Raw genomic sequence first — 20,841 nt, forward strand, 5'->3', positions numbered from 1 at the left:
AATTTGGGAGTCTTTTAGATAGACCCACTGAAGAGGTACCCCAATTGCCTCATCCTGCATCCCTGTTCAGCATGGAAGAAACCAGAGCAGTCTGCATTCCAATTCCCTATCCACAAGTTGGGTAACCTCTTCAGAGGATGGCGTGATAAGAATAGGAGGTAGAAACTGGCTAAGCAGTTAGGGTAAAAAGACCCCAGAGAAAAGTATCCAGTTTCTTGGCTAAAACTCACAATGTCCTTGGGCCTCTTGGCAGCATACTCCATTCCAAAGGCCAAAAATGTCTAAAGTATTTGAGAGCTTTTATCTAATCCTTTAAAGATTTTAGGGTTACCTCTTCAGAGGGGGGAATGTTAGAGTAGCAAAAAGCCTCATAAAAAAAGAAAAGAAGAAATAAGAGTATATAAAGTTATCAGAAAAAAGTGATGGGGAGCTATGGGAGGAGCTGGAGGGGAGGAAGTGGGCATGAATTTGATCAAAACACCTTATAGGCATGTATGAAATTCTCGGTAAATTATTTTAAAAATAGTATATATGTAGACGAATGGATGAATGGGTAGATGGGTGAATGAGTGTATTAACAGGTGAGTAAGGGAATAAATATGCAGATGGATAGCTAGATGGATGGATGGTGTGATAAAGATATAGATCTGTACACACTGGGCCTGAATGTGGTACAGACAGAGCCTTAAATGGACTGAAGGCCCCAGCCTCCCCTGGGAGCCTCCACACTGCTACGATCCCTCCTCATTTGTGCCCCCCTCTATGGGATGCTTGTCTCTGCCATGGCTACCTCTCTGAGATCTTTTAGCTCCACCAACACAGAGATCATGTCATTTCACTTTGATTCCTATTAAGCCTAGGCCATGACATGTGCTCAGTGAATGCTGAAGAACTGTCAATGGTCAGAAGGATAGGGACCAGAGATGGGGACCCTACGGAGATCTGGGATGAGCACCAGGGAAGGGGTGTAAGACACAAATCAACCCAGGGGAGTAGGACCAGAAGGAATTTTTCTCAGTTTCTACTACAATTTGAATTCCTAGACCAGTCCAATCTCAGCCCTGACCTGATTCTCTCTCAGTTCTCTCCCACTGTCACAAAGACGCCCCCACTCCAAGACTAGGCAGACCATGTGGCTCAGAAAAGATGGCCCCATACTCACCCTCACACTGTACTCCTAACCTGCCACAAGAGCCCCACCCTGCCCAACCCAGTTATTTTACCTTTGAAGGCATCATCCAGGTCTTCTTTCCCAAAGACAACCCCTAGGTCATGGATGGCACAGGTGTGGAACTGTACACGGAAGATGACATCTCGGGCTGGACTCCGGAACTTCTTGTGGTAGCACTTCAGCTGGGTAGAAAGGGGACAGAGGGTGGAAGGTCAGGTCCACAGAAGCCTCCTGGTTGGCACTGGTTGAGACCCAAGGATCACCCCAAACCCGAGAGAGAGAGAGAGAGAGAGAGAGAGAGAGAGAGAGAGAGAGAGAGAGATCACTGACATCAAATGAGATCTCAGAGCTCTCTGGGAAAACTTCTAGAACAGAGAGGTGGTGGGGAGAGGGAATCTTGACTTGTAAGAAAATGTCCTTTAGAAGTTCCAGTGTACAGGTAAGAATGGATAAAGGTAAAGCAGCCTTGAACTACAACAGGCAGGACTGAGGTTAGAATTGGAGCGTCTTGTCACCAGGAGAGAGCCAGGAGATCACAGTTCACAATGAGTGGTAGTTACTTGGAGATGTCCCAGAACAAAAGATAAGGCCAGGAAAGGAAAGGAAGGCCCAGTCCAAGGTAGGGGGTACGAAGGACAAGGTACTTGACTGTGGGAGGTTAGCAGAGCTTATAGGAACCATGGGAGGCCACAGTTCCAAGTCCAGAAGCTCTCCAGGAGCACCTGCATGTCCCCAGGGTGGACAAGACAAGGGAGACTTAAGGAGGAGGGCAACACTCACCAAGATGTCTCCCTTGAGGAGCAGCCCTGGCTCAATGGTGATGCAGATGCTGGTCTGGCTGTCTCCTGGGATATTGCTGAAGGAGAAAGGTGATGAGGGAGAGTGCTACTGAGGGAACATGCTCACTTCTGCCCTTCCTCCTGCCCCAAGGCCCATCCTGGCTCACACAGACTACTTACTAAATGCCTGACGTGTACACAGGTTGCATGGCCTGGTAGATGCGGAGAAATGGCCGGCATCCTGTCAGAGAAGGGCAGTTGTGAGCTAAGAGGCAGAAATCATTGGGGAGATGAGGAACACAGGGAGGGAAAAGGAGAAAATAGAAACAGGGAAGCAAGAAGAAGAAATACTGACTTTCTACTTCAAAGACATTTTTACTAGCTAAAACATCGCCTCCTCCAGTGTCTGCCACTAGATAGTGCTAGATGTCAGCCCCACATTGCAGATGAATAGAATTCAGGTCCCTGGGCTCAGCTGAGCACCCCACACAAGCCTGACAACTCCACAGCATAGGAGATGGGGGCTGGAGGGATGGGAAGGAGCAGGTACCTCCTTTAGACTCAAAGTTGGGGATGCCATGCATGATCACGTGGTGCAGAAACAAGGGCTTGTTGTTCATTTTGATGGAGCCGGAGAGCAGGCCGCTGAAGTAGTGCACGTACCTGTATAGGGGTACGGTGGCTTCAGGGGAGGGTTAGGACAGTCATCTCTCCCTCCATCTATCCATGCACACATTTATCTATCTCTCCATCCATTCATCCTTTTTTCAAGAACACCACCCCGAAGACACATGCAGCCTTGGAGGCCACCTAGGCTCCTAGCTGAGATCTTGCCCAGCAGGCCTCCAGGTTTGCTCAGAGCCCCAGTAGGAAAAGAATGTATTAGAGACCTGAGATTACAGCCAGAGCCACTGGCGTTCTCTGGTGCCCCCTACTGATGAACATGAGCCTCTCTCTCTCATCTCACTCCCAGCCTGGGAACCACACCAACATCACTGGCAGGCATAATTTAGCAGGTCACATCTGCATTAGGCGGGCTGCCCAACCAAACACCCCTGACAGCCTGGCTGAGCCAAACTAAGCTGATGACTATACTCACTCCAAGCTTACATTAGGCCCTGGTTCACACACACACACACACACACACACACACACACACACACACACATACACACTTAAAAAGAGAGTAGTGAGTAAAGTCTATTAGAGACCTTCTGAAATGATCTAGTGCTAGGGCCTGAAGATAGCAATACTAGGTGCTGAGGGAAAGGCAAACAAATCCAGATTTGTACACAGAACAATTGGAAGTCATCCCAACAAACAGTAAGAACTTAATAATTACAGACTTACTTTATATCATGTGAAATGTATTAGTCCTCTACATTAATTTACTCATTTTGGATTTGAGATAATTAACTTCCACTAAGTATCCTATTGTTAGGTTGGTTTGTGGGGTTAGTTGGTTGCTTATAGTTTATTTACTTGTTTGGGATTTTTGGTTGTTTTGGTTTTGTTTTGTTTTGTTTTTAGTGCTAGGAATTGAACCCAGGGCCTGATGCATGCTAGGCAGCTACATCACCAGTCCCAACATCTCCTGATTTTTTTTTTTTTTTTAACAAAGATCTTGTTGGTAGAAAGGAAGGCCTGGCCTCTTGTCTTTCTGAACAGAAAGGGAAAATCAGATCCAGAAAGGGTGGTCACACCCAGCAAGAACAGACAAGGCAGGGGATGAGAGGGGGCAGGAGAGAAGCCTGCCTCCAGTGTATCCTGAACCACAAGTCAATCTTTTGCTATTGATTGGTCAACACTTCCTCCTTTTCTGATTGCTAGAGAACACCAGGCTGAATCAGACAGACCAATCAAATGAAGCCTGGCACTCCAAGAGAGCCAATAGCTCCATGAGGAGGACTGTGAGACCAGGACAACAGCCCCCCTCACCCCCAATCTTTTGGCCCTCCTCCAGGCCTGAGGGCTTCTGTCCCTGGACCTGGGTGGGGCCACCTCAGCCTCCCCTAGCAAGATAATCTGATGGGCAGCGCCTACTCCTATTCAGGGCACTGCTCAGCCCGTTACTTAAACCGGAAACCTGGAATGGTGGGTTCCCATCAGATCTCCTGAGCAGACCAACAGGATGTGTCTGTGTACTGGGGACAATGAGTCCAGAGGGCGGGTGACAAAGAATAGGGAACTATATGCAAAGCCCCTCCCCTTGCTCCTTGCCTTCCTCTCTTCTAACCGTCCAGTTCCCTATAAGCAACACTAACAAGAAGGCAGCTGGGGAAAGTGGCAGAGAATGTTCCGGAAACTGACAGCTGCACTTTCTTATGTGGGCAGAGAGGGCGCCCCCACCCTCAGAAGAAGCAGTGACAGATGGGAGCTGTGGGGAGACACCACTAATACACACAGGTAAAATGTACATGCAGACTGCATAGCATGAGACCTGAGCAGAAGCCCTTGGCACAGCCATTCGTGCAGCCTGGAGAACCTTGTTCTCTAGGTCTCCTCTGCCCATCTTGCAGTGGCTGCTCAGTTCACCTTCTCCAAGCCACAGCAGGCCATAGCAACTGTCAAGTCTCTTAGCAGCCCGTATCTTTCAAGATCAAAGGTGACCATACTAATCATGTGTGCAGGCCAGGCCCGTGTGTGCAGGTTCAGTGCTTGGCCCAGCAAGTCTGTGGGTTGTTGGGGGGAGGTAGAAGCTTTGGCCTTGGGTCTCCATGCCTTCTGTCCCCTCTGCCCAGATTTCCCGCCACCAACTTTAGCTCCCCACTCAGACCTAACCCATGTCATATGTCGCTTTGAACCAGCCCCTTGCCTACCACATAATTCTAGCAGTCATGCTTTGAACTTCCTTCAAAACACTTATTAGCATTGGAATAATCTTCTATTCATGAACACACAATTGTTCACAGGAAGCTTGTACCCAGCAGCTCTTGAGTGACAGATTCTGCACCCTGTCCCCTGAGTGACAGTGGTGCTGACCCAGCACAGAAAGGCAGTAGGCCCACCACTTGAAGCCATACCAGGAGGACCCGAGTCCCAACACTCCAGGTCTTCAGCGTGGGCTTGGACTTGGCACGGCTGCAGCCTCCTCATGACTAGCTGACCCTGACACTGCCCTTGGCCTCCTGTGGGTCAGATACCACTGAACCACATGCTGTCAGTGGGCAGAAGCCTGCAAGGTGGTGGGCAGCACAGCTGGGCACCTCCCTGGCCCACAAGCTTCCCTGGGCCTGCGTGTACATTCCAGCTCAGCCACCGCTCAGTGTGGCCTCTGGCCTCATCCCCACTCTGCCTCAGGCTTCTCATCTGTAAAAGGAGGATGCCCCAGGCCATCACCACTGTCCCAGTTAGGGCTCCATATCACCTCCACCCAGAGACTCCAGACTGTCCCCATGGAGATAGCCCCTTCCCAGCATCACGTCTCTGCTCTGTAGTAATGCCTCCCCTCCTGTCTTCTCTCCCTGACCTCTCTTTTCTCTTCTCTCTCTCTCTCCTTTCTCTCCCCTCTACCCCTTCTCTCTCTTCTCTCACCCTCTCTCCCCCATATATGTGTATGTGTATGTGTGTGTGTATGTGTCGCCCTCCCTCCCATCTGGCATTGTCTCTTTGTGGCACAGTTCTTTCTAGAAAGGGACGCTGCTCTATTAGAAGTCTGCTACCTCAGTGCCTACAGCTACAGTAGAGTTCCCCAATGTTGCCGAATGAGTGAGTGAATGAATCCAGCCAGCCAAGCAGCCAGTCAGCCATCCTGGCCCAGATATTATTATGACACTCCAATGAGACCATGTGGCTTGGGTCCTTAGCAAAGTATGATAAATTCTCCCAAGAGAAGGTACCCTTTATCATAGTGCTCGTGACTTCCCAGGACAGGCATCAGGGACATCAGTGTCTTGTGTACTCATCCACACACACTGAAGCCATCCTGCTTCCAGGACCAAGAACAACAAGTGTCTTACAAAGGTACATGCCCCCTCACACACATACATACACAATCTAGAGCCCCACCACAACAATCTGCTTTCTTCAGAGGCCTCAGAAGCCAACTGACATACCAACCTGTGGTGTCCCTATCCAAGCCCACGCTACTCCGAGTTGGTAGATAGACCCTCAGTTAAGCAGCTGCCCATCCCATGAGTACACAAGGCCAGTCCCGCCACAGGGAGTGCATGCACATAGTAGGCCACCAGCCCAGGGTACCCACCTCCTCTGGGATGGCTGACCAATAGGTACAATCTTGTCCTCATAGAATCTCTTCATTGCAAACCGGTCCAGAGCCTGGTCAGCACTGTGGGGAGACACGAGTAGTCAGAGAACCCCACTTCCACACCCAAGGGCCTTTGTCCCCTTATACCAGTGCCCCTTGGCCTACAGAGTCCTCCAGCCAGCCCTGGTCCTGGTGGGAAGACAGACTCCTCCTCCAGCCATGCTGCACTGAGAAGCCTTCAGGAAGGGTATGCTCCAGAACCTTCCATCAGCATGATACAGTGCTCAGCCGGGGGCTCTGGGGCCAGGTGGCTTGGGAGCTCATCTCTAGGCCTCCCTGAGACTTAATCCTTCCCATAAAACCATTTCCCTTAACAGCCAAACAAGAGTGACAACTGCCCCTTCCTCAAAGTTTTAAGGAGGGTGAGGTTAGACCCATTAGGAGTTTGGTATCCATAGGTGTATAAGTACTAGGCAGGGTCCCCACTCAGCAGATACAAGGCTGGGCTGGTTTCCCATGCCCTCCATACAACCCACCACCTATCCTCCAAGCACATAGAGGCCATGCCGAAGTAACAAGACAGATCACAAGGCCCCCTATTCTTGACACTCCAGTGACTTTCCATCACACAGTAAACTCAAAGTCCTCATTGAGGTCCACAAGGCTACTGCTCTCTGCTACCCTGTCTACCTCAAATCTTCTCTGACTCCACACTTGCCAGGCCTTCCATCCCTATCCACAGCTCCTCCCCCAGGCCTTACAGGAAGCCATTAAGTTCCTATGGCCACAGGTGGCGCTGACCACATATCCCCAACCCACTTCTAGTCGCTACACTTTCACAGAGATGACCCTGGCTGCTTATGTTGCTGTTGCTGCTGATAAATTTATTTAAAATTTAAGGTCCTCAGGGGCAGAGCCTGGGCTGTGCCCTCTGCAACCTGCCCAGCATCATTATGACATGAACCTAGGCACAGCAGCCTCTGGGCAACCATGCGGGATGAAGCACATGAGGAGGGAAGCTTTGACCTCTGTGCTGAGTGGTGTCAGAATGAAATCTGTACACTGGCTGGTTCTATTCTTGCTCCCAAATACTCAGGCAGGAAGAGGGCCCTGCTGACCAAAGGTAAGTTCCAGATGGTTCCCTGGGCCCAGTTCCTAAGTGGCATCTCTTTCTGATTCTTCTTAGCTCACCCAGGGAAACAGAAAGCAGCTAAGTGAGGACAAGTGGACCCCCAAGCTGCCGAGGGGATAGCTCTCCTTGCTGCCAACTGTTCCCATCCTACCTCACAGCTGGGGAAAGCACTTTCTCCATCACCAGGGGATCCTGTACCCCTCACCCCTCCTGCTCTTCCATCCAATCCTCCCACCTTAGGGAAGGTGGAAACCATGGAAGTGGGGAAAGGGTGTCACAGCGTCAGTGTTCAGAACACAGAAGCTGGGATGGAGGACAGCCGACCTCTCACCTGGCTGAAATGTTGCTGTAGTGCATGTACGCAGCAATGACAACCCCAATCCTGCCTCGGTTTCCCTGAAAGAAGCAGAAAGCAATCATTTCTCTTCAACAGGCCCCGCTGCCAAAGCCTATCCAAGAAGCCTAGGAGTCAGGAGTGGGTGCAGAGAAAGCAAAAGAAGGAAGGGAACACTGGGCACAGAAGCAGAGGGAACTGAGACCAAAAAGCCAGCCTCAGCGGGTAACACAAGCTGCTGTCCCCACTTCCTGGAGTCACACCCTGAGACAGAATCTATCATGTTCTAGAATGGGAAATGCAAACGGATAGATGAGCACACTCATACAATCCCAACACACAGGCAAGTACACATACTCAGGAGTGCACACACGCATACATACATATACATACACATACTCAGGAGTGCACACACGCATACATACATATACACACACATACTCAGGAGTGCACACACACGCATACATACATATACATACACATACTCAGGAGTGCGCACACACGCATACATACATATACACACACAGACTCAGGAGTGCACACACACGCATACATACATATACATACACATACTCAGGAGTGCGCACACACGCATACATACATATACACACACAGACTCAGGAGTGCACACACACGCATACATACATATACATACACATACTCAGGAGTGCGCACACACGCATACATACATATACACACACAGACTCAGGAGTGCACACACACGCATACATACATATACATACACATACTCAGGAGTGCGCACACACGCATACATACATATACACACACAGACTCAGGAGTGCACACACACGCATACATACATATACATACACATACTCAGGAGTGCGCACACACGCATACATACATATACACACACAGACTCAGGAGTGCACACACACGCATACATACATATACATACACATACTCAGGAGTGCGCACACACGCATACATACATATACACACACAGACTCAGGAGTGCACACACACGCATACATACATATACATACACATACTCAGGAGTGCGCACACACGCATACATACATATACACACACAGACTCAGGAGTGCACACACACGCATACATACATATACATACACATACTCAGGAGTGCGCACACACGCATACATACATATACACACACAGACTCAGGAGTGCACACACACGCATACATACATATACATACACATACTCAGGAGTGCGCACACACGCATACATACATATACACACACAGACTCAGGAGTGCACACACACGCATACATACATATACATACACATACTCAGGAGTGCGCACACACGCATACATACATATACACACACAGACTCAGGAGTGCACACACACGCATACATACATATACATACACATACTCAGGAGTGCGCACACACGCATACATACATATACACACACAGACTCAGGAGTGCACACACACGCATACATACATATACATACACATACTCAGGAGTGCGCACACACGCATACATACATATACACACACATACTCAGGAGTGCACACACACGCATACATACATATACATACACATACTCAGGAGTGCACACACGCATACATACATATACACACACATACTCAGGAGTGCACACACACGCATACATACATATACATACACATACTCAGGAGTGCGCACACACGCATACATACATATACACACACATACTCAGGAGTGCACACACACGCATACATACATATACATACACATACTCAGGAGTGCGCACACACGCATACATACATATACACACACATACTCAGGAGTGCACACACGCATACATACATATACACACACATACTCAGGAGTGCACACACACGCATACATACATATACATATATACTCAAATACAGTCCGAGGCCCAAAGAACTGTTGCCTGCCTGAGGTCACAACAGCAACAAGCACACAGATGCACGCACGCACACGCGCGCGCGCACACACTCACACACAGCCACGTTCTGACCTTGTTGTGGAGAACGACCACATTGTGGGGGTCTGCGTTGAGCCAAGTGTCCATGGCTTTGCATACACTGCAGATCTTCTCCAGGGCTGGTGTGTGAAGGTCAGGCCAGCCAAATTCCAGGACCTATAGCCCAGACAGGAGAAATAAGAAAAGGAAGACTCAGGGACTCTACCTAGCCAGCTAGGGCAGCATGGCACTGGCTACCAGCACCAAGCCACAGCTCTTGCCCTGTCACCAGTCCTGCTGAGAGGCAGGGTGTGAAGATCAAAGGCCATGATCCTGGATCTGGGCTCACAGTAAAGCCTCAGGCCCAGCTTCCTCACAGGGTGTGTAGCAAAGACTCCAAGGTGCACAGCGTGTGACTGTGAACTCACACCCCTAGAGGGGCCCAAGCCCAGCCCTCCAGCTCCCCTCCATGGCCAGCCCAAGGCTGATTGATTCAGGACGAGAGAGGAAGATAAAGGCTCCCTAGTGTTCATAGCTCTTCTCTGAGCCCTGGACATAAAGACTGTCCATTTCAGAGCCTGTGAGAGAGGTCTGTGAGAGAGGTCTGAGGGTGCAGAAGCAGGACTCCATGTTCCTCAAGCCCTCTCTAACCTCACAGAACATTGAAGGCAAGGAGCCCCCCTACTTGGCAGGGCCCACAGAACACTCCTAAGCCAGATATCCACCTTCAGAGACACAATCCGAGGCCTAGAGAAGTCTGTCGCCTGCCTGAGGTCACACAGCAACAAGCACCAGAATCCAGGATGGGAGCCAAGGTCCCCAGAAAAGTCTCCCATGACTCAACAAGCAAACAAAGTAAACCCTGGTGGTAGGAGCCTCTACCACAGAGGTACGACTCAAGCTTTATCCCAGATACCCCTATGTTCTCACTCTGGGGCAGATGAGGTCAGAAGCCACGTGTCACACTGAACTGTCCAGAGTTGGTACCATGGTAACTATCAATGTTATTGTCCACTTTGCAGATGTGAGATGCCCTTGAACTTAGAACTGTCATGGCCCTACACAGGAGGGAGTGTGTTTGCTCTCCTGCTCTCCCAGGCCGGGCTAAGTGATCCCCAAAACAGTCACCACTCACCTTGGTGTGGAGCTTCGTGATGTCAGGCCTCCTCTCCGAGAGGTTGAACAGCTAGAGGGAGACAGAGGAAGAGACCAGGAAGAGTCAGAGGAAGAAGTGGAGAGCCTCTGGTCATTTCCTGCTCCTCTAAAGAGACCTCTGCACAGCCCATAGAGCCTAACTGTCTCTGTATCCAGGGGCCCAGGCACAGGCCAGCCGTCAGCTCCTGGCCTCCTGTCACTGCTGTCATTCTGCCCCTCTCCCTGACAGAAATTTGTCCTCCACTGAACGCACTGGCTGACAGATCAGCCACAGGTTCTCAGGAAAAGTAAGGGCTGCACTGAGCTGTTGCTAATGGACATCATGAACTGGGGATGAGAGGGGACAGAGCCCAGCCCAGTGGTGCGAGTAACAGCAGGTAACTACCTCTGGCTTTAGAACTGTACCTCATGATGCTGCTGCTCTGTCCTGGAGCCCTTCCACCACAGGGTGCAAGGTATCCTGGTGCCTACCCACACCCTGGAGACCACCCTGTCTCCTGCATTCAGAATTGCCTGCCTCTACCCTGTCACCAGGAAGTTCAATAGCAGCTGTGTTGTCATTGTCATCTGCTCGGAGGAGAGAAAACAGGCACTGGAGTAAGCAGAAGGTGGGGCGGGGGGTGACAGAGGACAAACATAATCCCAGAATACTGCACTCCTGAAGTCAGAGGATCCCAGGCACTTCCAATACCATTAAGGAATATGCCTTGTGACATTATTAATGGTTACCACTCAGTGATATCCACTCCCTCCTACCAGTCCCACACTCAGGACTTTTCATCTTTCAGCTCGCTTCATTCTCTAATAGCCGTAAGAGGAAATTAATACTAGCCCCATTCTGCAGATGGGAAAATTAAGGCCCAGAGAAACTAATGGTCAAGATTAAACATTCAGTCAACATAGAGCCAGAATGGGAATGCAGAATTTTCTGATGTTTAAAGCCAGGCTCTTTATATCACCCCAACACAACCGATGGACAGGTTTCTACAGTGGGTTGAATAGTGCCCCACCAAATGCATAGTCACTCAGAACTTCAGAATTCAATCAAACTTGGGGTACAGCTTTCATTAAGTAGTTAAGGGTCTCATTAGGAGTCATCCCTGATTCAGGGAGGGCCTAAGACCAACCACTGATGTCCTTATAACCAGAGGAAAGGACAGACAGACAGGGAAGGCGATGTTAAGGTAGGAGCAGAGAATGAAGTGATGTAGCCATGAGCCAGGGAATGCCTAGTTGTTATCCCTCTGAGGTTCAAAGGAGTATGTATGGCCTGGACACCACCTGGATACCACCTAGATGCCCAGCTTCCAGAACACGTGGCACAAAACATTCCTGTCATTTTAAGTTACATAGTGTGTGGCCATATGTTCTAGCAGCCCTGGGGCCTTCATGCAGTCTCCTCCAGCCCAGGCCCACTAAATGCTTCAGGCAGCACTCAAGGGCTTTGGGTCAGCAGTCCAGGTCATGTGCACCTTCCTGTACATGGACCAGAGCCCTTCCCCCAGGACAGACCACTTTCCTGCAGTAAGATCTCTACCAACCACTCCCCCACATCTGGTAACTCTCTAGGCCAGTCACAAGGTCCCCAAAATTGCACATTGTGTCCCAGAGCTTTTAAGAGGCACCAATAGCAGCTCTGCCATCCTGAGCGCAGGTCTGTCTCCTGGGCTGTCTAGAAGGTGAAGAGGTTCGCACAGGGCCTGGCTTGGGGTGTGCACTCAGCAACATGAACTTGTGTCCTTGTTTTCTCCTCATCTGAACACTGACACAATCACACATACACAGTCACACACTCTCACATGCAATCTCACATATCCATATAACTCACACACATGTGCACACACAGACTCACATATACTTGGTTCCAGACACTGTGTTCCACTGCAAATGTTCTCCTGAGGATCAACTCTCAGAGAGAGAGTAAAGGTATGGACTCTACAGGATGCCCAGGGTGACCAAGGGCAGGGGCGCTGGCATGGGGAGTGGGCAGAGACTCGTGGTGCAGAGGTGGCAAGCAGGAGGAAGAGCAAGCCTACTCACCAGGTAGCTGCCCCCATGTTTGGATTTGAGCATCTGGGCCACCTCTCGGAGGTTGCTGCGGAAGTTCTCCTCATTGGCTGTGCTGGGAAAGGACACGGCGATGATCCGCTCAGTGACATATACCAGGTCCAGCTCACAGCTGTCCTCCATGGCACGGTTCACGCTCATGTTTCTAGAGGGATTGAGTAGAGGAGGGATCCAAGTTACAACCCAGCCTCCAGGGTAGGCTCACAGGTCAGCACCTGACACCATGCATGGGCCACATATCCAGCCAGGGAGTGTGGCTGAGCCCCTGCCCAAATGCCAAGGCCAGAGGCCAAGTTGAGAGAAGCCAGTACAGTGGCCAAGAGCACCAGACATCAAGCTGGGCACAGGGCAGTAAGAATCTGAGACCTTATCCGTACTAAATAGAGAAGAAAGCAAGTCTCAGTCCTCATCAACCTGTGGTCCAGAGGCCAGAGGCCAGGCCTTCCCAGTGAGGAGCCCAGCCCTGCATCTAACACACTGTGGCCAGTTAGTCAGATAGAAGTTTCTAGGAGGATGCAGAAGAGGGAAAGAGTGCCTTGGCTAGTGCTCCCCAGCATTCTAGAACAGAGCCCTGGCCATCTCCTTGCTTTCCAAAGTACAAGGACAGGAGGCCTCCCTGGGGAAGGGGCTGACCCAGAGCCAGATGTGTTTTTTATTCCCTGAGGTAGCCTGACCCCTGCCTCCCTTTTGTCCCTGCCGCTCCTCTACCTCTGGCTTCTCCCAACACTTGCAAAGGTCCTTCTTAGCCCAGGCCTCCCTCATTGGTAAAGAGAAGTGAGAGGTTGTTGGGTCTTTGCTGCAGTGACACCCAGCGTCCTAAGAACCCCTGGGCCAGCAGTTGCCCCTCTCCTAGGTGCTAGGTGAGGGGAGCACAGAGCTCGCAGATTTACACATCTGCTTTTCTACCAGAGGAGGAGCCCAAGTTGCCCACTAGGGGTACCTCCTTCCCCCTCACCCCACACAAGTTACCCCATAACCATCTCCTAGAATGGCTTCCCTCTCTATCCAAAGTGAGCAACACTCTCGTTCCATTCTGCTAACCTTCCCTACAGCATTAAGTTGAGACTGGAGGACTTTTAGTGTTAGACCCTTTCTGGCCCTAGTGACAGAAAGCTCCAGAGGCACTGTGGAGCCTAGAAAAATCCAGAGGGTTGACGTGGGCACAAGTGTGTGTATGGGTGTGGAGAGAGGGAAATTCAAGGACAGCCTACGGCTTTTCTTTGCTGAGATGACAGAGAACCAAGTGATGGGGAGACCAAGAACCAGGGGCAAGGAACCCAGTTAGAGCTGGACCTGAAACACAACCACTCCTTGGCCCTATGGTAAAGTTCTCTTGGTAGTCGGTGGGGCAGTGCTATGACCCCAAGCTATTGAGTACCCAAGGGCAAGGACACAAAGCTACCTGCACATTTAGCCCAAATACTGATACAATATAAAGACAGGCAGCCAGAATGACCTGGAGCACCCTCCACAGGGGGCCAAGGTGACCTGGAGTGCCCTCCACGCTCCATAGTCCCTGGGTCTCAGCTCTAGGGAAGGCACTGCTCGATAGAAAGACTCCTAAACCCAGCCCCTATCTTTCCAGCCTCTCCCTCTGCAAGGCAGGGAACAAGAGCAGCCAAGGGGGTGATGGGCCTAAGTCAGAGGTAGCCTGAACTAGCTTTAGTGCCAGGCTGGTTCCCAGAAAGGATGCCAAGGCAGAACACCACCACCAGCTGGACAAGATCAGCATTGTACTCCATCCCTGCCAGCCATAAATCTGCTCCCAGCAGCAGGGGACAGACAGGCAGGATCCTTAAAGGAGGTACCTTGGTCTACCAACAGGTAGTGGCTAAGCTACAACCACCAGGAACTCCAGCCACCCATCAGGACTGGCATCTTTAGGTATCTCGGGAGCCTCGGGATGAAAGTGAAGCAAGAGCATGTTAAGGATGGACAAGGCCCTGAGTCTAGGGCATCCCCCTTCCTGTATGGAGAGCAGTCCTTCTACAAAGAATTCCCTATCATCGGAAACTCTATCCAAAAAGAAAGAATCGGTACAGGCCTTGACAGCCAGTCCTAAGTACCATTTCTGGGTAATGTGTGGCCTTGAACAAGTCACCATGGACACTCAGCAACTCATCTGCCAACACACAGACCTTCAGGGACATTGCAAAAACTGATGAGCTCATGCAGGTAAATAAAGAATTCAGTTCAAGGTCTGGCTCAATGCTGGAACACACAATGACTGCAGTTAAGGGCTTCCCATCCAGAGCCTCTCACTAGGGCCTTACAGTATCAGTCTCAGGACCCAGGGCAGGGCTTGAGAAGAATGCCCACATCCCCATCCTTTTCCTGTATGCCAGGCATACCTGATGGGCTGTGGCTGTGGCTGGACACTTGGCAGGACTCTTGCAGAGCGCTATAAAAGAGAGGAGACAGCATTACAGGAAGGGGGACACAGGAACAGCAGAGAGAGGCCCAGGGAATGGCCACACTCAGATCCTCACCCCTCTCCTTGACCACCACTCCATCCCCACCACTCTGACACCCCAGTCACACAGCAACCCACAGTCAAAAGAGCTTGCTGTGTGCAAGGCCCAGAAGAATAAAGAGGAAAAATATCCAACGCAGAGACACACGACCATCTGGCTAGCACACCTGCACATGCTAACCAACAGTCCCTAGACTGGCAAAGACTCACCTCACCCTGACTCACCAGGCATCATGGTAGTAACCTCAGGCAGAGATCACAGAGGGCCAGCAACCACAAATGCCACAGAGATGTCAAGAGTGCCTGCCCTTGGGCTAGCTCTAAACCTGTATCCTCTGTTACTACCACCCCTCATTCTCCCCTCATCTAAAGCCACATCATTGAGTCATTCAATCAGTGGAAAAGTTTGAGACAGCACAGCATGTAATTTATAAATGGCGCCCAGAGCTCTAGACTCCTAAGGATCTATCTGCTAACCTGTCTCACCTGCCCCCATGCCCAGGGTGTAGACTGTATGAAATTAAACAGACTCAAGTTCGTGGCCTGAATCTCCCAAGGCAACAGGGTGACACCCAGTGAAAGCATAGAGTCGAGCCCCACAGACTGTGGCTTTGGGCACCAGCATCCTGCTTAACCTGCTGAGCCTGGTGGAATGTCACCACAAGACTGGACAACCCTTAGCAGCGTGCGTGGGTATGCAAAAAAAAAAAAAAAAAATGTATATGAGGCTCTTCACACAGTGCCTGGCACTCAGTCAATGACAGCTGCTGTTTTAAGTGCTGCTCTTTTATCAAAATCAACTGAAAGGGAAGGGACCAACATCCTATGGAAAATCAAAATCCGCCTTCCTCTCCCCCAGCAGCTGACACCTCCTCTACCACCTGGCTCCATGCAGAAGTAGATGTCACCTTTCCTGGCCACCAAGTGGCAGTCTCCCCTTGGAGGCATTAAGACCAGTCTGCAATAAAAAGGACACTAAGGCACAGGGTGACTCACCCCCAAATCCCTGGTAAGTTGATGACCAAGCAGGATTCGCACTCTGACCTGTGCCTGGCCACAGGGCCCCAAAAGGAGAGTATGGTACCTGGTAGGCAGGGTCGGGGGCTCCGAAGCCCAGCTCCCATGAAGTGCAGAATCAGGCCCCTGCCTGCAGGAGGGCTGGCTACCCTGCTACCACCAGGCTGCCTCAGAGCTCTGTGGAGCTCACAGTGGGGAAAAACAGCCAAGCAAGGCTGTCTGTTGAGAGGAATGCTTCTCAGCCTCAGCTCTTCTGGCCCCAGGACTCAGGGTTGCATGAGTCAGGCCCTGGGGCAGGGAGGCGGGGACCAGGGGTGTTTGTTTTCAAACCCCAAACCAGTCCTTTCCAAAACTACCCACCCCAAAGCATGCAAAAAGCCAACACTTCATCCATCTCATTCCACTGGTCTCTGATGAGGAGGCCCTGACTCTCCCCAGGCACTGGGACCCACTCCAGGCCCCAGGGCCACCCTGCTATAAATAGCCCCTCGGGTTTCATCTGCTGTGGATCCACAGTCACTCCTGGAGGAAGCCACCACAGCTGCTTCGAACAACTGGAAGGCACAACTTAGCTAAGGCTTGTGGTGTGGCCAAGATCAGGGATCTAGGCACAGGGAGCTGTGGAGGAGACAATGGGTCAATTGAGTCAAGTTGGCGGGGTGGGCACTAGGGAGACAGGAATTGCTGGGAGCCTCAGAAAGCTCAAGGCAAAAGATGCACAGGACACAGAGACCAGGCTCCCAGTCCTGTTCCCTACCACCCTCTTGCAAAGGTTATAACACTCCACATTCCTGACTCCCGCCCCAAAGACTGGAAGATAAATAAAGACTTGGCCCAAACAGAGTCTGGCCCAGAGGCCTCCAGAGGTGATAAGAGAGGTCCAGCCCCTCTCTGCTGCAGGGCTGGGGCAGAAAGGAACAGAGAAAGCTGCCCTGGGCAGGGATTGGGGACCAACAGCTGGACTGTCACCCCCTGATGAATCACAGGTCTGGGCTGCCCTCACACTGATGGAGCTTCCTGTTTTCTGCAATGTTTGGGGACACATGACCCTTGCTGGCAAAGAGCAGGTTTGCATGGGGGCTATTTGTGCACAGCCAAGGGGCTGGGGGCAGCTGGGAGTAAACACACCCCTCCTGATGTTCCAGTCAGCCCAGATGGCCCATGCACATGACTGGAGACAGCACCTTTGGAAGCATGTCCAGCCATGAAAGAAAGCTCTTTGTGAGTTGGCAGGGTAAAAGGCCTGGAGTCAGCTTGGTGCCACCCTCATGGTGGGTATTCCCTCATTGGTTAAACATTCATTGGGACCTGGCTATGTGCCTGGCAGTGTTCTAGGCACCTAGGAGCAGAGTAGAGAAGTCTTGGCCTCATGTTCACTCTGTACTGGTCAATCCATTCAATGGGGGGCTTAGTGGCTCAGACCCATATATCCATCTGTAAAATGGGTACAACACAGGGCTCACAGATCTCCTACTAGCCCCACCTGGAGCCCCTGGGGAAAGTTTATTTTAAAAAGAAAAATAAGCTCTCCGTCTACATGCAAGCCCATTCTTTTCCTCCCTGGGGAATCTCAAAACTCTTAACCCACGTGGCTTTGAACTTCCTCCTAGTTCCTCCCAAGATAGACCAATAATAGAACTTTTGATCCAACTCCCTAGGCACCAAACAGAAGTCTCCCTTATCCTCATCTCCCAAACATATCTCTCCTTCACCAAAAGGGCACCATGAAAGGCGATTCCACAGACGCCCCAAAACACTGTCTTACTTTTCTCACTGTCAGGATGTCCCTCTTCCTATCTAACCCTCATTCTTCCTGCTGCAGAGTGGGACAACTCCTTTTTTCCTTGGTCCTCCCTGCAGGCAGGAGCTGACCATGGCTCAGAATCTCCTAGATGGCTTAAGGTCTGCAACCCCCCAGGCTCTGCTATGTGCCACCTCCTGCTCTCCCCATCATAGCCACAGTAAGTCGGGAAACCTTGAGCCTCCAAGGGGCTTGTATGCAGCAAAGGCTTGGGAAGAAGTCCTGCCTCTCTTTCAGGTCTATAGAGCAAACAGAAAAAACCTCTGGACAGAGGGGGGAAAAAACATAAAAATAAAACCAAAAAAAATGAAAGCAGCTTCCTGAACCTAGGTCCCCAGGGGCCCAGTGGGAAGAAGATCTGTCAGTGAACACTAGGGGTCTGGTCAGGCAGCCCCTCATTCCTGCATGGCCTCTGTGCTAAAGCCCCCCATGTAGGCCCCTGCAGCCACACCCCTTCCTCCCCTTTTCCTGCCCACCAGCCTGGATTTTTCCAAAACAAAGTGCGACACAGCACACAGTCTGCAGCCTCCACTGCACACCAGCTCCACAGGAGGAAACAGTCATTTCTGAGCCAGAGTTCCCAGCTGAGACCAGAGCAGGAAACACCCCAGAAGGCCAGCCTCTGAGCCAGTCTTCCTTCCCCTTTCCCAGGGGATGGTGAGTGCCCCAGGCAGCCAAGGGACCCACACTGCAACCCTGAGTCACAACCTGTGACAAAAGTCTAGGAGCTTTACGGTGGTCTTCTACTCTAGCAGGCAGATCCTTCTAGAATCTGCTGTACTCCTGGCCTTCCTCACAGTTAGGCAGACTCAGTTTCTCCTCCCACTTCCAGACAAAGCACCACCCTGATGGATCCTAACACACTGACCACATGCAGGCAACACTCATCTCACATCAATAAAACTTTCTCTTGAAAAAAACAAGAAGCTTTCAAATGTAAAGTGGCCACTTCTTGCTTCCATACCACCAAGGTCATATATGCCCTCGGGGTCCACAGCTCTTCCTGCTAACCCTACTCCTGCTCTCTATAGTTTGGTCCAGGGTGGAGATACAGGGGTCAGCAGCTTTACGACACAGCTTCTAAATACATCCAGGACATCAGCTTAAAGTCTGAGTTTACAGGCTATCACCCTGTTCTTTGGCCAAGGGTAAAGACACCATACCCAGAGGTATGCAAGGAGTCACTCAAACCTCTATTTCTTCATCTATAAAATGGGGCTGAAGCATCTGCCACACACCATCATGAGGATCTACAACCTCCCAGCCCAACTCAAAGAAATAACGGCAATAAGATTGGCTAACATTTACTGAGCACATATAGCTGGATGTGTCTTGAGCTAGCTCATCCTCGGCCATAACACACCAAACTGAGTTCCCCAAACCCAAGCTCAGGAGCATCACGAACTTGTGCTGGCTCACAGGAATCCTCACGTACCTCCACAGATCCTTCCCTCAACCTGGGAGTCCAAGCAGCTCCACTCCTTAGGGCTGGGCCTACAGCAACCCAGGGTGGTGCCGCAGTGTCAGTGGGCCACCCTTGGGAGCTGCTGCAGCTCGGCCCCTCCCTGTGGGGCCCTCCCCACCAGAGGCCAGGCAGCTGTCAGATGATAGGGCCTCATGCCATCAACAGCTCCCCCTGTGCCAACCGCCAAAACCACTCCCTGTTCCTCTGTGGGCATACAGTGGACAGAGGGGGCCGAGGGGGGCACGTCGCAGAGAAGACCCCAAGGGGTAAGGAGTCCCTCTTATAGGGTCTGCCAGGGGTGTGGAGCCAAGTCAGCCACCCACAGAACTCAGAGGCTCCTGTGCCCTTACCTGGGTTCCTTCCATTCAAAGGACTTGTCCCTTGCTCTCCCCCATAAAACCCAAAGCAAGAGGAACCAGGAGGAGAGAACTGCTTTGCAATGTCCTGGATCAGAATCAGTTAAGCCCCACAGAGCCTTCACCATTCCTAAAGACTTCAGGGAAGCAGTTCCAACAGTGTCCAAGATCTAGGGACACCACTAAGAGCTCAGGGCTACTTCATCTCAGCTTGTGGCTTGCTTGTTCCCCTTGCTCTATCTGAGACTGCCCTTCCGTCAGCCCAGCTCTCAGCCTCCTTATTTTCCACATGCAGAGCTATCATGGCCCACTGATGAAGACCAGGGCCAAGCCTGTGCCCAACAAGTGACTCAATGGACCTGTTCTCTCTGCAGCACTATAGCTAAGGCCTGCCTTCCAGAGAGGCGCTGTGGGAAGGCAGGCACAAGCCAGGTCTGAGAATGCCCACCTCCTCTTCATCCCCCTGGCAAGCCAGGTTTCTCCCCACTCTCCTCACACTCACGTCCTCTTCCTCCAGGCTTTTCCGAGAGCTTCCACCCCGGCAGACTCCTTCCCCCTGTAGACAGAAGAAGAGGTTGTCAAAGAAAGGATACAAGATAACAGTGGCAGGTTCTAGAGTTGCCATCTGCTGGGGTCAGGGTAGAGGATAAAGGAGAGCAGAGGGTCCAAGAGGAAACTTTCATTACTTGAACACCTCTTTGTCCACTCAAGGCCTCCCTCAGGGAGAGACAAACTGTCTCATTTGTGCCCACCCATGGGAGACTGTTTTTTCCACTTTGAAGATGAGAGAGCTGAGGACTGGGACAGGATCCCACCTCACCTGCTGATATGCAGCCAGGACCTCTGCAGAGGCCAATTGCTCCACAGTCCTCTGCCTCCAGCCCCTGAATTCAAGCTGTCCTTTTCCATCAGACCCCTGTAAGTGGCTAGCCTCAGTTTCCCCACTATGGAATTCCCCCACATTCCTCCCTTCCT

General features: G+C 51.2%; 1 protein-coding gene across 11 annotated transcripts in view; it reads right to left on the reverse strand.

Annotated features, from left to right (window-relative positions):
* The window catches only part of Tns1 (tensin 1), a 209,401-nt gene that overhangs the window by 87,205 nt on the left and 101,355 nt on the right, over window positions 1-20,841 (reverse strand). For 5 of the 11 annotated variants that reach the window (XR_003848241.1, XM_029559980.1, XM_029559979.1 and 2 more), the window contains exons 1-11: window positions 20,315-20,333; window positions 15,106-15,155; window positions 12,728-12,899; window positions 10,668-10,718; window positions 9,587-9,709; window positions 7,621-7,685; window positions 6,155-6,238; window positions 2,501-2,613; window positions 2,131-2,191; window positions 1,952-2,027; window positions 1,224-1,353 (exon numbers count right to left, since the gene is read on the reverse strand). Coding sequence is in view for 10 of the 11 variants with exons in the window: in XM_029559980.1 (XP_029415840.1) it covers window positions 1,224-1,353; window positions 1,952-2,027; window positions 2,131-2,191; window positions 2,501-2,613; window positions 6,155-6,238; window positions 7,621-7,685; window positions 9,587-9,709; window positions 10,668-10,718; window positions 12,728-12,895 (871 nt within the window). In the remaining variant the exon portion in view is untranslated. Of the gene's footprint in view, window positions 1-1,223; window positions 1,354-1,951; window positions 2,028-2,130; window positions 2,192-2,500; window positions 2,614-6,154; window positions 6,239-7,620; window positions 7,686-9,586; window positions 9,710-10,667; window positions 10,719-12,727; window positions 12,900-15,105; window positions 15,156-20,314; window positions 20,334-20,362; window positions 20,423-20,686; window positions 20,736-20,841 lie in introns of those variants that run through there. The other 6 variants (XM_029559978.1, XM_029559984.1, XM_029559981.1 and 3 more) reach the window with 3 other exon arrangements.

Source organism: Nannospalax galili, unplaced genomic scaffold (assembly GCF_000622305.1).
Source record: "Nannospalax galili isolate Female #2095 unplaced genomic scaffold, S.galili_v1.0 scaffold127, whole genome shotgun sequence".
NCBI classification, from domain to species: domain Eukaryota; kingdom Metazoa; phylum Chordata; class Mammalia; order Rodentia; family Spalacidae; genus Nannospalax; species Nannospalax galili.